At 41.4% G+C, this 16612-nt stretch overlaps 1 protein-coding gene across 7 annotated transcripts in view; it reads left to right on the top strand.

Annotated features, from left to right (window-relative positions):
- Positions 1 to 16612, top strand: part of LOC119556668 (probable serine/threonine-protein kinase yakA) — a 52081-nt gene that overhangs the window by 24541 nt on the left and 10928 nt on the right. For 2 of the 7 annotated variants that reach the window (XM_037869019.1, XM_037869025.1), the window contains exons 3-10: positions 3498 to 3694; positions 3848 to 4033; positions 5235 to 6018; positions 10014 to 11014; positions 11400 to 11563; positions 12993 to 13545; positions 16183 to 16304; positions 16388 to 16462. In XM_037869019.1, coding sequence (XP_037724947.1) covers positions 3566 to 3694; positions 3848 to 4033; positions 5235 to 6018; positions 10014 to 11014; positions 11400 to 11563; positions 12993 to 13545; positions 16183 to 16304; positions 16388 to 16462 — 3014 coding nt within the window. In that variant the 5' untranslated portion in view covers positions 3498 to 3565. Of the gene's footprint in view, positions 1 to 3497; positions 3695 to 3847; positions 4034 to 5234; positions 6019 to 9980; positions 11015 to 11399; positions 11564 to 12992; positions 13546 to 16182; positions 16305 to 16387; positions 16463 to 16612 lie in introns of all 7 variants that reach the window. The other 5 variants (XM_037869023.1, XM_037869022.1, XM_037869024.1 and 2 more) reach the window with 5 other exon arrangements.

Below are 16612 nucleotides of genomic sequence, written 5' to 3'. Positions count from 1 at the left end.
CTCTTAAATCATCTCCGTCGTTTGTGGCGAATTTACATTTGGCTTGCTAATTAAAAAGGCTGCAGGGATATGTGGGGCCCTAGAATTCGAGGACATGGAGGCGGTACGGCATGCATTTAAGGTAGGCTCATATGTACTTTTTGAAACGCTGTCCTCGTTTCCATACGATTATTAAAGGACACTAACGCATTTGCAAAACCGCCCCGACTGTCACCTTATCGCTGTACTTAATACAGAGACAAAAAAAGGAGTAATGGATATGATGCTTTAAAATTCGACGTTTTCTGTGCAAAACCGTGAAAAAACCATGCTAAAATCAAGTACAAACAGTCTTGATTTAAGAACGATTTCATGCTTACCATTTTAAGAACGTTCGTTCTGAAAGGCACATTGGGGATTTCAATATCTGTCAACTCCAAAAACTCTCAGCAGCTTATTATTAAGAATTATTCATTCTTGATTGCAGACCAAAATGTTCTAAAAACGAACTGAAATCGTGTATTTTCTGCCTTAAAAATTCGCACTTTAAAGCTGTACTTTGTTTTTAAGATTTGGATTTTCAATGCTTGGCGAAGTTTTGACACTGATTGATTTTGACACTTGATTCAAGCACGAAATACTTGATTTTTTCTCTGAGTGTTACTTTTAAAAAAGAAAAATAATTTAAAAGAAAAAAAGGGTGAGTTCAAAAATGTCTATGAAACATTATGTCTTGAAAACGTTTCAGTACTGTCTTTGCACCTAAAACTTAAGCTAGTTTTCTCTGTGTACACACACAAAAAACTTTTAGGTAAAATCGAACAATAAATGGTCCCAGCCAAAAGAGTTGTCAATTTGACCAACGAAATAGTTACTCTCCCAACAAAAAAATTACACACTATTTACCATTTTATGGTAGTTATGGTATTAAATAGTAACTAAAACAACGATAGAATACAAGTCACTATTTTTAATAGTTCTAAGCCCTTTTATACAGTTTTACTATGTGGTCTAGACCGTTGATTCCTAGTTCTTGAGGGACTATTTAACATATATGCATACAAGTCTTTAAGACAAAGAGACATTTTACATGACACATCAATATGCAATGTTTTATATCACAAAAGATTAGATTTGTTTTCTCTGCACCCATCTAGACTCCCCCAAGAGCGATTCACTGTGTCCGCAACTTTTTAATAAGCCCGACGCGAGTGTCCGGGGCGGGTTCCCACTTGACATGGTTGAGCTGGGAACTCGACGAAAGAGGCTAACTTGTTTCCCGTTGTTGCACAGCCCACAATGTTCAAGGGGGCGAACAAAAAATATTAAAAAAAAAAAGAAAAAAGTGGGTGTTTCTTGGCTGCCATCAACGCCCCGTAAATTGCCGAAAGGGCTATCTCACCCACCTCGGGCTTCAACTTTTACCACTGCAAATTGGCAGCGAATTCGGGCTGCAGTGGCAAATTAGAGGGCATTATGGTTATTCGTTATAATGCCCCTGCAGCGGTTAGATCAAATGATTTTCTAAAGCGGATTAGGTTAGGAAATCCCCTCATTACGAAAGCTGATGCTTTTTCCTCGAACACTCGAAATACTTTAATAAGATTAGCATAAAATACACTTAAACAAAAAAAATGCTTGTTTATATATAACTAAATTAAATTCAAAAGAGAATCCCTCTGTTCAATAAATATTTAACAAAAAATATTACTTTAAATGAAATGATAATTTTTGTTTTAAAAAAAATCTTACGAATACGAATATTTTGTGAATATTCCTCTTTTCGACAATGCAATTTCGTTAAGTGTAATTCCTTTTGAGTGACTTACAATTTATTGCGATGCAATTAATTGCGGTTTGCGACCGATGACCTCTTCGCGGAAAGGAATCTTAGGCTTGGCATTATAGTCAAGAGTCTAGACTGCACTTGGCACGCCCACAATTCCAACAAAGGATAATGGTCACGCCCAGAAAACTGAGGCAACTTGTTGATTCAACCGCTGTGGCAGTGCACTTTATGTGCTTAATTTAAGCCTGTTGTTTTGTATATCCGTTTGCCATATTATCAACACTATTGGGGCTTAAATTGCTGCCTTTGACATTTAATAATATTATTTTTGGCTTATAACATTTTTGACATTTTGTAATTTAAGCTTTGTTTTCCATACTATTCAACTTTTGGCTGTGATTTCAGCTTCCATTTGTATCTTTATTATTTGGAATTTATTTTCTATTTATTAGTTTTAATAAATATTTGTTTTCAGTTTAATGGTAGCTTACCCAAAACTAGCAACCATATTAAATTTCAGTTACGAAATCCTTAAATCGGACACGCATTGAAGTATGCCGAACGAATTTCGCTAAAGTTGTGAAGAGAAAATGTTTTTTGGTTTGCTTTTTTTTTTATTGGGACGCACATCTGCACCTCATTTACATGCCCAAGGGGGGATTTTTTTTTTTGCTATACAAAAGTAGCGGTGGGTTTAGTCCATTTGCAGTGCATAAAAGTTGAATAAGTTGTTTGGTGTCCAGTTTGAAAAAAAAAAAACCGCCATTAAAATAACTTTTTGCCCCATGTATTTTTTCGTTTACATCCCGAGATGGGGGTATATATATTTCTGCCATGGAGTATACTACATATAATACATATATTGGAGTGACACCTCAAACGTCAACAACTTCAACATCCGTTTTGCGAGGCGCGGCGGTCTGATAACTTTTCAGATTTAGCCGCCTGGAAAAGTGTGTGAAGAGGTTCGAGGAAGAAAAGCCCAAGATTAAGGGGGAACTTGAATGAGAGTTGGAAAACGGGGACGGAGCGAAGGGGTGCCGAAAAGTATGCTAAGTATTTTGACGGAACCCCCCAGCCCACCGCATTTTCGACCCACTCACTTACCCTTGAGTTGCGCTTGAAAGAAGTTCGCTTTCAATTAAAGTTCAACAACTGAGAAAACTTGGGTATTGGCCTTACTCTTAATCACAGCGACCCCATACTCGCAAAAGGTATGGATGCGATTGCTGAATGAATGTTTTTACAAAAGGCAACGGATTTCTGTCAACTGAAACTTCTTTTATTTATTTCTGGGTTATATGGTGGGTCGGCTGGCTTTGAAGATTACAATTTTTCGCAATATATATTTTCATTTAAATAAGAAAAATTTGTAATACTGTTGATTGTCAAGAGGGTTTTATATGGATTCAAATTTTACTCTTGAGGTATTTTCACAATGTGCTGAAATACCAGGCGATGCAAATTCAATTCAGAAATGATTATTGGTAATGCCTATTTCACAGATCTGCAGAGGATGCGCACAGGATGAGATGACTAACTATGATATTTGATTTCAATTCAATTTATGCTGTATAGTTTTATTATTTTCGCCCCCGCTTATTTTTCTATCGCTTTCGCTGTCCCACTCTAACCTTGATGCCTGTTCTCTTCTTGCATGTTACTTGGTAATTGCGACGACGACGGACAAAAAAAATAAATGTTTTTTCATTAAAAAAAAAAAAAAAAGAAAGTGAAAGAAAGTGAGAGTGAAAAGAATATTTAAGAATTGAGAAGGAGAAGATTGGTAGAGGAGCCATGGATACCAAGTTGGAGGCTCGTGGCCAGTTTCCGGCCTCGTTTCCAGACACGTTTAAGAACTTCTTCGCAATGATGAACGAAGACGAGGATCATGTGGGGCTGTTTGCCAATCTGCTGGAGGATAAGGTAGCCCCTGAGACCGCCCCCCCGCCCCTCCCCGCTTGGATGACCTTCGTCCTGCGCGCATGTTCCTAAAAACACAACGTGACCAATCCTACAAACGCTAAACGTTTGATACCCCCATTTTTTTTTTGGTAATTTTTTCGTGTATTTTTCCAGGTAATTCCGCGTCAAAACAGACCCACACAACCCCAGCGACAGCGGTTCGGCGGCAGCATGCGGAGTCACAGTGGCGGCGACCGAAGGGGTCGCGCCGAATGGCAGTATCAGCAGCACCAGCAGCATCAGCAGCACCAGCAGCAAATCCAGAACCAGCAGCAACAACAGCAGCAGAATGCTCAACAGGTGGGGGTATTGTTATATCATATCATCATATATCTTTTGGAACAGTGAACAGTATCTGAAACATTTGCAGGGCAAAATATTAAACATAGGAACTTGTTTTTGATACTACTATCTATACTATAAAATATAAAACAAGGAAGAACGCTATAGTCGAGTACCTCGACTATCAGATACCCGTTACTCAGCTAAAGGGACCAAAGGGAAATGGAGATATGCAAGCAGCAAAGCGAGATTTAAATGCGCCACCTACCGGCGGAAGACAGATTTAAGCATTGTGGGCGTTAGGGTAGGCGTGGCAAATTTTTTTTTGGATCAATCGATAGGCATTGACGAGACCAATACATTTCAGCTAAAATTTTTAATCTAGCATAAAAATTGTGGGCGCCACAGGCTTGGGCGGTTTGTGGGCGTTAGAGTGGGCGTGGCATATTCGCATAACAAACTTGCGCTGCGTACAAGGCTACGGAATCTAAATCTGAAATCCCAATACTCTATCTTTGATAGTTTCCGAGATATCCGCGTTCATATTTACGATTTTTTGAAGTTTGTAGGCGGTTTGTGGGCGTTAAAGTGGGCGTGGCAAACTTTTTTTTGGGTCAATCGATAGGTATTGATGAGAACAATTCATTTCAGTTTAAATTTTTACTCTAGCATCAAAACTGTAGAAGCCACAGTTTTGGGCGGTTTGTGGGCGTTAGAGTGGGCGTGGCACTCTACTGAAACAAACTTGCGCTGCGTAAGAAGCTCAGGAATCTGCTCGCCAAATCTCAATAGCCTAGCTCTCATAGTTTCCAAGATCTCAGCGTTCATCCGGACAGACGGACAGACGGACAGACGGACATGGCTAGATCGACTCGGCTAGTGATCCTGATCAAGAATATATATACTTTATGGGGTCGGAAACGCTTCCTTCTGCCTGTTACATACTTTCCGACGAATCTAGTATACCCTTTTACTCTACGAGTAACGGGTATAAATATGTATAAAGGCTATAATAAATGTATCTTTATATACAGTGTAATATATAAAACACACTATGTTATAGATTTTCCAAAGATAACCTGACCGACTTACGGAATTTGAACTTGTTTTTAAATTTTAAAAGGATCTTACAGGATTTTGAAAGTGTTTATTTTACCATTTAGACTTGAAATAAACTATAAATATTTTGTATATCCTTGTTTTGTATTTACTTTTGCAGCAGCGAGCCTTTCAGCCACGGGGTCGCAGTGGCAGTGGCAGCAGCGTTGAGCTCTTTGCCAACCGAAATGTAAGTTTTACCAACAGCAGCACCAACCGGGCCAGCTCTTTGCGACGAAATCGCTCTCGAGGATCGTTGAACCTGAGCAGCAATGGGCTAAATGCTTTGGGCCTGGGACCCGTGACCCTGGCACCAAATGTCAGTTCCAGCAGCAGCGGCAGTGTCGTCGACTTGACCTTGCCACCAGGCCTGGCTATTGGTGATGGTGGTGGAAGAGGATCAGGGGGGAGTAGCTCAAATATCTACGCCTCGCCCTCCAAGTCGAATCACAAGTCCTCTTTCAAGCCATCCAGTTCGACTGGGCAGCGCGGATGCGCCCTCTTTCTCGGAGTCGATGGTAAATCCCTCTGCTGTAATATGAAGCTTGGTTTCTTCCACCATGATCCCTCTGCAGATGGCCTCCAGCATCTTCCGCAGCAGCTGAAGGGTCAGAAATTGTCTTCTAGACCGAATCCAGCAGCTATGTCCTGTTGCGAGTGCGTCTGCGGCAAAGACAAAGCTTCCCGTCCCGGGCCCGATGGTGAGGACACCGGTGGGGCAAACTATCTAAAGGGATATGTAGCAGGCTACGCACTACCGGCCAAACCCAAGGCAAAGAACCTCGATAGGTCGAGCACCTTGACTTCCGCCGAGTTGGCGGCCTCGAAGAACAAGGATCTGCAGGAGCGTCAGGAGCGCCAGGAAAAACGCGGATCGGTCATCCTCGAAAGGGCCTTCGATTTCGGTGAGCTTCTACAAGGCATATTGACACGTAACTTAATGAACAGATTGGCTGGGAACTATGTTTTTTAGTAAGCGTAATATTATTTAGTTTAAACATTACGGAAAAATGTCTTAATCCACAGTTTTAGGCACCTAATAGGAGGTACAGTTTGAGTTGATTATTTTCAGCTTTAAAAAAATTTGAAGAATCAAAGCAGATCCCAACTTATAAAAGCTAAAGCATTTAAGTTTTTACCGCTTATTCTTACTGTCGTGTAGGTTTGTGCTAAGAACTGATTTTTCGCCAAGTAACCCAAACTCTTTGCTACAAATTTCATATTTTTTAAGTGTTACTTAGTGTTACAAAATGGTTTAGGAAGCTAATTTTAAGCGAAAGCTGAAAAACGTTTAAGAATTAGTAAGCTTGATTAAGGCCAGTCAGGATAAAAAAAAACCCCCAACAAAAGTGCTTGAGATTGCCGTTGTTTTTTTTCCTGATTAAGTACTTCGCACTGCGGTGCACCTTATCTCTTGACAGTGTTGTAAAGCGCAATAAAAAGCGCACGCAATGGGGACTTATTTTCACAGCGGGAAAAAAGGAAATCTCGGCCATCTGGCTTGCTGCAACGGAAATGCAGTCGCTGCAGGGGCTGGCGCTTGATTAGGAAATTAGTCACCAGTTAAGGGGCCAGCGAATGGGGATTACCAAGTAGGGCTTTCTCCATGCCATTTCTTCATGGAGGAGGACCCGCACCCGACCTGCCACGAAGTGCGGAAACCGGAAGTGCGTGCCATGGGCGGTGGCCCCAATTGCGGAACGAGCTGATGCCCGTTTGCATGCTGCACGGCCATCGCCTGGCAGCTTAATTAAGACCATCGCCTGGACTTGTTTCTGGGCACAAAGTGACACTTTACGGCGACAATGAAATGGAGTATACTCCGTACCCGTACCCCAGGGATCCAGACTCCAGACTCCAGACTCCGGACTTCGGACTCTGGACTTTGGCTAACGAGGCCGTATAACAGATCCCTTAGCTCTGCCCCCATTGTGGCTGCCACATTGATGCAATTGCGGCTGTTTTGTGGCACCTGACAACAAGTTGAGGGACAAGTCCTGTGGAGCCAAGTCCTTAAAGTCCATGCGAAGCCCTTAGCACCGGACAACCATTTCACTAGTTGTCAAACGTTGCCCTTTAATTAATAGTTAGTCATTTTTAAAATTGCCTTGAATTTCATAAGAGGAAGGAGAACTCCAGTTCCTTGGAATTACATACAATTGTTTATAAGAATTTGATATCCAAAGAATATTTTGAGTACGCATGTGTTATTAAACTAAACCATTTCAATGTTGTTAGCCCCAGGTGATGACAGGGTATAATGTTAAACAAATGTTGGTCTTCCTTTAAGATAGCTTTTTCACCTAATTCGATTGGGAATCAGCTTAGAGCATTAGCTTTCGGTAAATCACGTTAAAAGGAGATTTAATTTAGGCCGAAAATGTTATTTAAAAAACTGCCACAATGACACGAGAATTAAAGAACTACCGCTATTGGGCAAAAAACACGCTTTTAATAATAAAAAAGGATAAGTCAAGACCACAACACAGAGCCGACAAACACGAGCCGGAAGCAAGCCCAAAACGAAAATTAAACATCAACTTAAAAAGTGGCAAATGAAGTGTATAAAGCGAAAAAAAGGTCTGACATTTACCCGTTGCTCGTCCTGAATCCTTTTCCATTTTCCTCATTTTTTGGTTGAGTTGATGGGAAAGAGAAGACTGGTGACATTGGCGATTTACATGGATAATCGTCCTTTTTTACGGATGCGACATCGGTCACTTACACGACCAACCGTCAGGTGAAAGGATGTTTAACTTAAAGATTCTTTCTGCCTTTGTTCACTAATTGCATTTGGCAAACTGTTGAATCGAGCCGATCGATAAAGGGAGCCGGGCGACTCATTGCTATAATGGATGGGTCCTTCATGGTGATTAATTCGACTGAATGCGGCTGAAAAATGTTTGAAACGAAAAGAGCCACGAACCTTATGATTAATCGGCGGGATCAACTAAATTACTGGTTAAAATCATACCCTCGAATGAACAAAAACAAGTGACAAATGTCCCCGAACGTCATGCTCATTAATCGAATGATTGAACTGCACAAGTGCAGACAATATATATAGATACTATTATAAAAATCCCCTTTTAATAGACTTCTCCCCGCTTCGGTGGGACAAATTTAAATGGCGCCAGCATAATAAAATTCTTAGGCTCAGTCGACAAAGAATGTGCCACATGCTAATTAAGAGAAAGCACCCAGAAAGTTTCCTAGACAAACACGGTGCCATGAAATTTAATCATAAATATGTTGAAAACAATTTTTGTGGCCACCCATTGGACATGGGCTGAAATTTTGGGGGTATATTCCTTAGAGAAAATTTTAAATTAATGAGATTGTAGATGGTTAAGGAAATTGTGCATTTTATAAAGTTTCGAATGAATAATACAAACGTTTTGCAGTTTAAAATGTAGACTTTTGTAGTTTTATTGCTGATTTTCTATGATTTCATTCAAACTTAATTACTTTCTCTGTATTGCTTAGGCGCTTTTTTGCATTAATCCCCAGGGATTTGCCATGTTGTCAAGTCGTTTTCGCAAAAAGTCAAGTTTTAGCCCACTTGAAATCGTAACTATTGAGTGACAGGATCTCGGCCCAAAGCAAATGAATATTTAACTGGGTAACCGTGTGGTCGAGTCTGTTCACCTGTCATGTGTGGCCATATTTTAAGCGATGCTTCGGGTCTAACCAACAGTTTTTATGGCGCCCACCGACGCACAAAGAGCCAAAGTTTATTAATTTTTTCTTTTTTTTTTTTTGCTCGGCAACAAAAGGAATCAGCAAAGAAAACTTAAGCTTGGCTGTAAACATGTGAACAGAAAAGCAAACGCAAACGCACACATAAATATATATGTATATATACAAAGTCGGTGGAAAATGTCTTGGAAAAAGTTTGCTTTTCGGGCTCTGGCAAAACATTTTCATATTTGACTTCAACTTTGGAAACATAATTCTTGGGCAAGACACATACTTAGAGGAAGATAGAGGCATGAGCTATATATAGACATCCGGACACAGGTGTACCCCCATTTTCTGTGGGGAGTCGAGAATATCGAACAATCAGTACTTCATAGTTCGGCCCACATGGTTGCGGTTTCTTTCTGTCAACTGGCCAGGGCAAAACCCAATTATCCAACATTCTGACCACCTTTTTAATCAAACAGTGGCATTCTGACATTTACTTGGCAAAAGTACTTCATTTGTACACAGAGAGTAAACCTGATAGGAAATGATGATCATTCTGAGGAAATACAATTTCAATTTTATCTATGTATATACGGGGCATATCACATTTAGATTTGCCAACTTGTCATTTTCTCTCTTTTTCGATTTTGGAGAGTTTCGAATATTGCTGTCTCGCTCTTAACCAGAGCAATTTAGGCTCTATCCCGCTTCTTCCTCTCTTTTCGCTTTGAAAGAACTGTCAAAGAGAGAAATATAATACTTAATATATTTACAATGTAAATATCGAATTGATTCTTATTTTTTTCTGTGTAGTTGATTTTGCTGCAATCAGAAAAGGTCGTGTTCTATTTTGGGTTACGTCCTTACAGGTAAAATTAGAAAATGGTTTTGTAATTTGAAAAAGGAATTCGTTTTTCTTGTAAAGTGATTTAACGTTTCCGTTTTGATTGCAAAGTTATGCCGCCTTTATCAGAAAAGTCCTATAATAAGTTTTCACAGGTAGCTTTACTATATGTCTCTGTAATAATTGTATTGTAAAGGGATATTCCCTTTATCCGAATAAGTTGAATATATCATTGGGTTATGTTCTTACAGGTAGCCTTATTATATCTCTCTGCAATTAAGAAAGGATTCCGCTTTTATTGTAAAGTGATTTCCCCTCTACTTTTATGTTATCCTGATTGTTGCCCGTGGCTCCGGTCCGGGTGCCCAGACGCCAGCTGCGACGAGAGTGACAGCCTGAGCAGCAGCACCCAGAATCCGGTGCCCTCGCCGGCTCCCCATCAGTTGGCTTATAATGTCCTCAAGCCGATCCTCAAGCAGCCACAGCAGCCCCAACAGCAGCAGCAGCAGATGGTGATGTTGCAACAGGTAAATCCATTGGAATATCAACAGGTAATTCATCAGCAACATCCGGGGATTGCGCACCAGCAGCTGCAAGGTGGCGTAGGGGTTCCTCAGCTGCAGCATCAAGGTGGCGTAGGGGTTGCTCAGCTGCAGCATCAAGGAGGCGTAGGGGTTGCTCAGCTGCAGCATCAAGGAGGCGTAGGGGTTCCTCAGCTGCAACATCAAGTGGTTACCCACCAGCAGCATGCACAGCTGACCCACCAGCAGCAGCAACATCCGCATCAGCAGATAATCCATCAGCAGCAACACCAAATGGTAACCTATCAGCACAACCCACAACCACACCCACACCCACACCCACAGGTGGGTCACCAGCAACCAATGATGCAGGCTCAACTTGGTCCGCCACCGCCATCTGGCGGCCATGTGGTGCACCGCCTGCTGCCAACACCGCCCACACACAGTGGCATGGGGGCGTTCCACACCCGAGAGGCGGCCCTTCAGAGGGTCCAGCAGCAGAGCGGCTACTATAATCAAGGGCCCAGCACTTCGGCATCGGCCTACGGCTATAACCTATCCATGGAGCAACAGCATCCGCTTCAGCATCAGACGATGCAGCAGCATCAGCAGATGCAACAGCTTCAGCCGATGCAGCAGCTTCAGCCGATGCAGCAGCTTCAGCCGATGCAGCAACATCAGCCGATGCAGCAGCAGTTGCAGTTCGAGCAACATCAGCAGTACGCCGATGATACCGAGTTGGATTACGATACAGAGTGGGAGTTCGACGAGGAATCCTCTCAGATGGATCCACCACTCACCACATTTAGTGATTTTGTCAACGCGGCCCAGAATCCAACTGGCAGTCGTGTAAGTATTTCATTTATTTACTTTTACACATATGTATGCCCTATTAAACACTCACACAAAGGGATTAAGGGATTGCATTTGTTTTATTGTGATAAAATCAATGAACACCAATGGAAAAACATGACATTATTTAATTTTCTTTCCTCAAATTAAGTATTTTAAATAGAAATGTGGTTGCTGTTAGTCATTTTAATTGGCAATTGTAATTGGTTTGCGGTTTCATATTTACAGCAAATCTCAAACAAACACCTTCACACCAATTAGTTAAACCATTTATTAATTATATTGCATTAAATAATTGCACTCCTGTGACGCAAAGTTCGTTTTCAGCCACACCGCTAACCCCTTTTCAATTTGTCTCTTTAATTTTGATAATAATTCATAGCAGAGTCTTTGGGCCCAGAGGTCCCCGATTTTGAATAGGCGTCGCGCTTCATCGATAGCTGGAAACTTATTGCACTCGGATTATACGTATGCCAGGAATAGTATTGGCGGGGCTCCGATTGACCCCAACGATTTTCAGCAGATTTCGCACAGCAGCAGCACCAGGTAAAAATATCTTTTAAGACCAAATATCGCTTAAAGAGAAAACTCCATTACCCAAGTTTAAAAAACCTGTTGTAATGCCTTATGACAATTTAAAACTCTCTGTTGCCGTATAGTATAATTAATAAAGAAGAAGACAAAACCATTTTAAATAGCTTACGCCACGTTTCCTCTTCTTTAAATATATATTCAACATTTTTTTCCATTTCTTAAGAAGATTAAGATGATGATAAAGTGGCAGCAGTGGCTGCTGCTTGGGGCAGAAGTCCTCGCAGAAGGCGTCCAGTCATAAACAAGAAAAAATGATAATTAAAAACTTTGCAACAATGGGCGGCAGGTGGGCAGAGGAGACGAGGAGAGGGCAGAAGACGATGGGCCACTCTAATTAGGTGACCCCGACCGTCTAGTGCCCCCAACATGTGACCTCTTGCCGCCTCCTTGTGGGCCAAAAACTTGGCATTGTTTTCGGCGCCCCACTGCGACCTTGGCCCAATGGGTTGGTTTTTTCAGATGGAAGCTGCAGATTTAATGCAAATGGCTTTTCAAATGTTTTGCGCTTTATTCCATTCATAATTCACTTGCAAATAGCTTGTGAGAGCTTCAGACCCAGTTGCACTTAGCACAAAAAAAAGAACTGTGCACTTTTTCTACAGTTCATTTCGAAGGGAAGGCATTTTTTAATTAGGTAAAAGTTTGCCACATTTATTAATTCCCGTCTAGAAAGACAGGAGTTTCAAAAAAAAATTACAAGAGAGGTCCTTTTTTGCTCCAACCCAACAATAAGCTTAAAGGATTATATAAGGGCATACAATTAAAGTGCAAACAAATCATAAAAAATCCTAAAGATAATTATGCAAAACATTTATCCAAGCAAACCCTCTAACATTAGGGTTAATTGTACTAAAAGCCAACGATTATGGGGCAATTTTAAATCCGTTTTCATAATGCTCCGTTAAATGTCCAAACTATGAGTTAACTTTCAATATGATTTAAAGGACCATTGTCAAATTAATATCGCAAAAAATAATACTAAAACCTAGAGCAGAAAAAATCTTGAAAATATAGTTAGCTAAGTGTAGGGAAATAAAAGTACACTGATATATTAATGATAGTAGTAAAAATATCTGCAAATTGAATTTAAAATTTTGCAATAAATATTAGAAAAAATAATATTCAATACAAATCATATTAAGATCCATTAACTAATTTAGAAATATTTAAATCAATATACGAATGGAGTCATACTTACTTCAAATCAAAGATTAACATTTTTAAATAGTTAAAGCAACAATTGATAGCGAAAATTTTTTGTATTAAGTGTGGAATCTTTGGACTTTCATCTCGTTTCATCGTTTTTCCTATCAGTGTTACCTCAAATATAAAAAAATTAATATTTATTAAGAATTCTTTTTACTTTTTCAAACGTGTTTAGGGAACGCATGTCTATGGCTGGAGTCCTGACCTTTCAGCAGGCCATGTCCGGAGCGGTGTCACCACAATATGGCACTGTGGGTTCCCTAAATCCGCAAGGTACCGGTGAGAAGAAACCGGGAATGGTTGGAGCCAATGACATGGGAGTGGGTGGTCTACCTGGCGGATCGGCTAACAATATCAATTTGAACGTGGGCTTGGGGTTTCTCGGTGGATCAAACACCACCTTAGCTGCTGTCGCCGAGGTAACTAGTGGACCGGATGGCAATGGCGACTCCACGGACTCCCCCTCTCCGGTCGCCACGGACCAGAGCAAGGAGCAGCAGAAGCAGCAGCAACAGCAACTCCTTCAGATGCAGCAGGAGCAGCTGCAGTTGCCCACCCACTTGCCCATGCTGCGGGAACGGGGCGTGGGCGAATCCTCGGGAGCCAGTACATCGGGCACCGCTATCACCGAACTGGCCGCCTCCGTGGTCCTGGCCTCCCAACCCGGTAAACCAATGACAGAGCGACAGCGCTTGAGGACCTCCAGCATGCCGGCCGAAAGTCGCAGGGTGAGTAGATCAATTATTACTTTAATGCGGGCGTTATGACACTTTCAAAAGTGTCATAAGGCCCGTGGACCTTAATGCACAAATTGTCTTAAATTTATGATATGCCCTCTTAATATCAAAATAAATATAATGCTATTATTATTTTACATTTATAAAACAAAGAAGCATAAGCAGCTCGCTTTCGTACCACTTGAAATATAACCTTGACAAATGATTTATAAGCAAGATGTATTTAAACCTAATCGAGGAGAAAATAACTGTCAAAAGATATTAAATATTCGAGTCACATTTACCCCAACCTTTAACAAAACGGTGCTGTCATTGAAACTATTTATTCTTGCCTAAATTTGGCAACAGCATGGTCATGCGATGCGGGAACCAGTTAAGCCAGTTCAGGGAGCAGGCTCATGGGGATTATCGCACCGACATGGGACAACAAGTAATTGAAACTCGGTCCGGGGAACAAATGCCATTTAAGGACAGCCATTAGCACTCCACTCAGCAGTGAAATATTCTTAGTAGTGGCACTAGCCCCTAGGAAAGACAAAAAAAACAAAAAGGAAAAGCTGGATGTGTATACGAGGGAGAGAAACCGAAGATTACACATGTAATCTGGGGGATGTACTTTTGGGGGTGTGGCTGTGTTCTTGGGCCAAGTTTGCAGCATTCAGCATGAGTAAGCTTTTGATACACGGTTTTTCTTTTGGCCCTCTACTCCCGGGTCATTGGCTGCCTGCGCCTCCTTTTTCCCGGGAGGTGTGGCAGCAGTGGGGCTGGCTGCCAAGCTTATCATGAACCCGACTTCCACCCATCCCCCAGCGACCAGACCCACTTGTGCCTGGCGTTTTCCTGTATCGTTTTTGGCACATTTGAAAAATCGCCATAATCAACGGGCAAGTCAAAAGCACTCCCACTTGACTATCCTACATTTTTTTTTGTGAAGGCACTCGCAGAATTTGAAGGTATTTTGTCTTCTAGAAGGAAGTAATTTAAAAATACAGTTCTATAACTAACCTATTAAAAGTTTTAATTCAAAACTATCAATTCTTACTTTCTGCTTTAAATCTGCTAGAATTTATTCCAAACTTTGGGCCTCAACTAAAAATGAATTAAAATTGCGCAACTTGAGTCTGAAGAATTCGCGTTTTAGGGTATTAAAAAATATGGTTTTTGAGCTGATTTCTGCAACGACTTCAATAAAACTAAATAATTCTCACATTTTGCATCGAGTCTGTGAAAGTATTTACCTTTAAATCTTTATCTCAATTCAAAAAAAAATAAATAATAATTCTCATTTAAATAGGTTTATATCTAAAGCAATTTTTAGCACCGACTTTAAGAAATATTCAATAAGTATTTTGAGGTCGTGTCATCCATTTACGGCTTACGGCTGTGTGTCATTAATGTGGATTTATGGCTGCGATTGGGACCGTGGAGGCCATAATCCCCACGCTTCTTCGGCTGACTTGCAGTTGTCTAGTCGCTGCAGCTAATGTAATTAGTTTGTGAAATTGCTCGAGTGAAAATTGTGCAACGCGTGCTGCGCGAACTACGTGGACGTGGCACGTGGAATTCCTGCACCTGCCACAGTCTCTGGGGACTCAGAATGGCAAAGAAGAAACTGGAGCAGTTGTGGGGCATTGACCCCAAGTTTTCATCATACCAACCGGCACAAAACTTTTTATAGATACCCCCGTCTTTCGTCTTCCGTCTGCCGTCTCGAAATGGATTCCACTGCAAGTATGCGCTAGTTGCAATTAAACTGAGCGAGAACCTTCAAAAGGGAATCAATGGCAGGCACGTAGATGCGGATGGCTCCCCGCCAAAGGGATTGCGATAGGATTTGGATTTGGCCATGTCTGAGCTCGGGGTCGGGCCTTAAATGCGGAATAGTGTCAAGTGTGCGGTGCACTCGACACCGAAAAGGAGCAAACTTGTCGACTGCAGTCCCAGATCCATTCACACTTCACCTCATCTTCAGCAAACAAAAAAAAAAAAAAATGTAAGAGGGACAGGAGAAGCTGGGGGCTGCCCCCAAGGCAGCCGAAAAAGTGCAGAAACTTTTGTGCCACCATGCCCCAAAAGGGCAACCGCAAATATGTGAAATATGTGGCTGTGTGTGCTGTAAGCCCATCGGGGGCATCGCCCTGCAATTGGCAGGAACAGGAGCTGGGAAAATACTTTGTACTTGGGTGCTTGGCTCTTGGTTTTGGGCCCAACACTGCGGGAGGTGCCTTAAAGCTCATCCGTAAAGGCTTTAGTCACACCTTATTGGACTGCTTAAATGAAATCAAGCCTTGGCTGTCGGCCTGATTGCGTTTTTTTGTGCCAGGACATTTATTTGTTCAGTTCCCAAATAACTTTTTATTTATTCTGTAAGCAATTTAAAACTGGTAATATATGAAACGATGACCGGATTTATTGACTTAAAAAATGACCAAACGCTTTTATTAAGAAGTCCATGGTGCGTATGAGTTATTTTTAATATACGATACTACGTATACGCCATGGGGTAATACTGCTGAAGTGATTTATTTTACCAATTAAAATATCTTTTAATTATTTTTACGTGGTATTAATATGTAATATATATTTTGTACTTATTAATTCTCCGTATCTTTTATTTTTGCCCTGCAGCCCCGCCTGGCGGAGATGCGACGCTCGGCCATCCATGCCGGTGATCTGGACATGACCTACTATCGTTTGCGCAGCTTCAGCATCACTTCCCATGGCATCTGCAACTTGGGCGACTCCCTAAGGTAAGTTCTTAAGGCCCTGACATTTTCAATCCCCAGCCTCTGCCATTGTGTGCTTATTTTGTATAAACCTTTTTCGGAATCAGAAGTCGCAGGTCACGTTCGATCAACTCCGTGACTTCCACAGGCACTTCAAACAGCGGCGTGGATCGACACAATAGGTAAGTTCAGTTGTTCAACGTTCATTGGTTTAATGTTCAGCGAACAAAAGTGGCTGGCTGGCAATAAATTGTTTATGAAATGACAGTTCACATGGCGACAACAATGCGATGCGTACGGCATTTTAACGTCTATATAGTCGGGCTAATTTC

The sequence above is a fragment of the Drosophila subpulchrella genome, chromosome X (assembly GCF_014743375.2).
Source record: "Drosophila subpulchrella strain 33 F10 #4 breed RU33 chromosome X, RU_Dsub_v1.1 Primary Assembly, whole genome shotgun sequence".
Classification (NCBI taxonomy): Eukaryota; Metazoa; Arthropoda; class Insecta; order Diptera; family Drosophilidae; genus Drosophila; species Drosophila subpulchrella.
The sequence above is the reverse complement of the archived record's forward strand: the minus strand, read 5'-3'. Positions and strand labels throughout refer to the sequence as shown.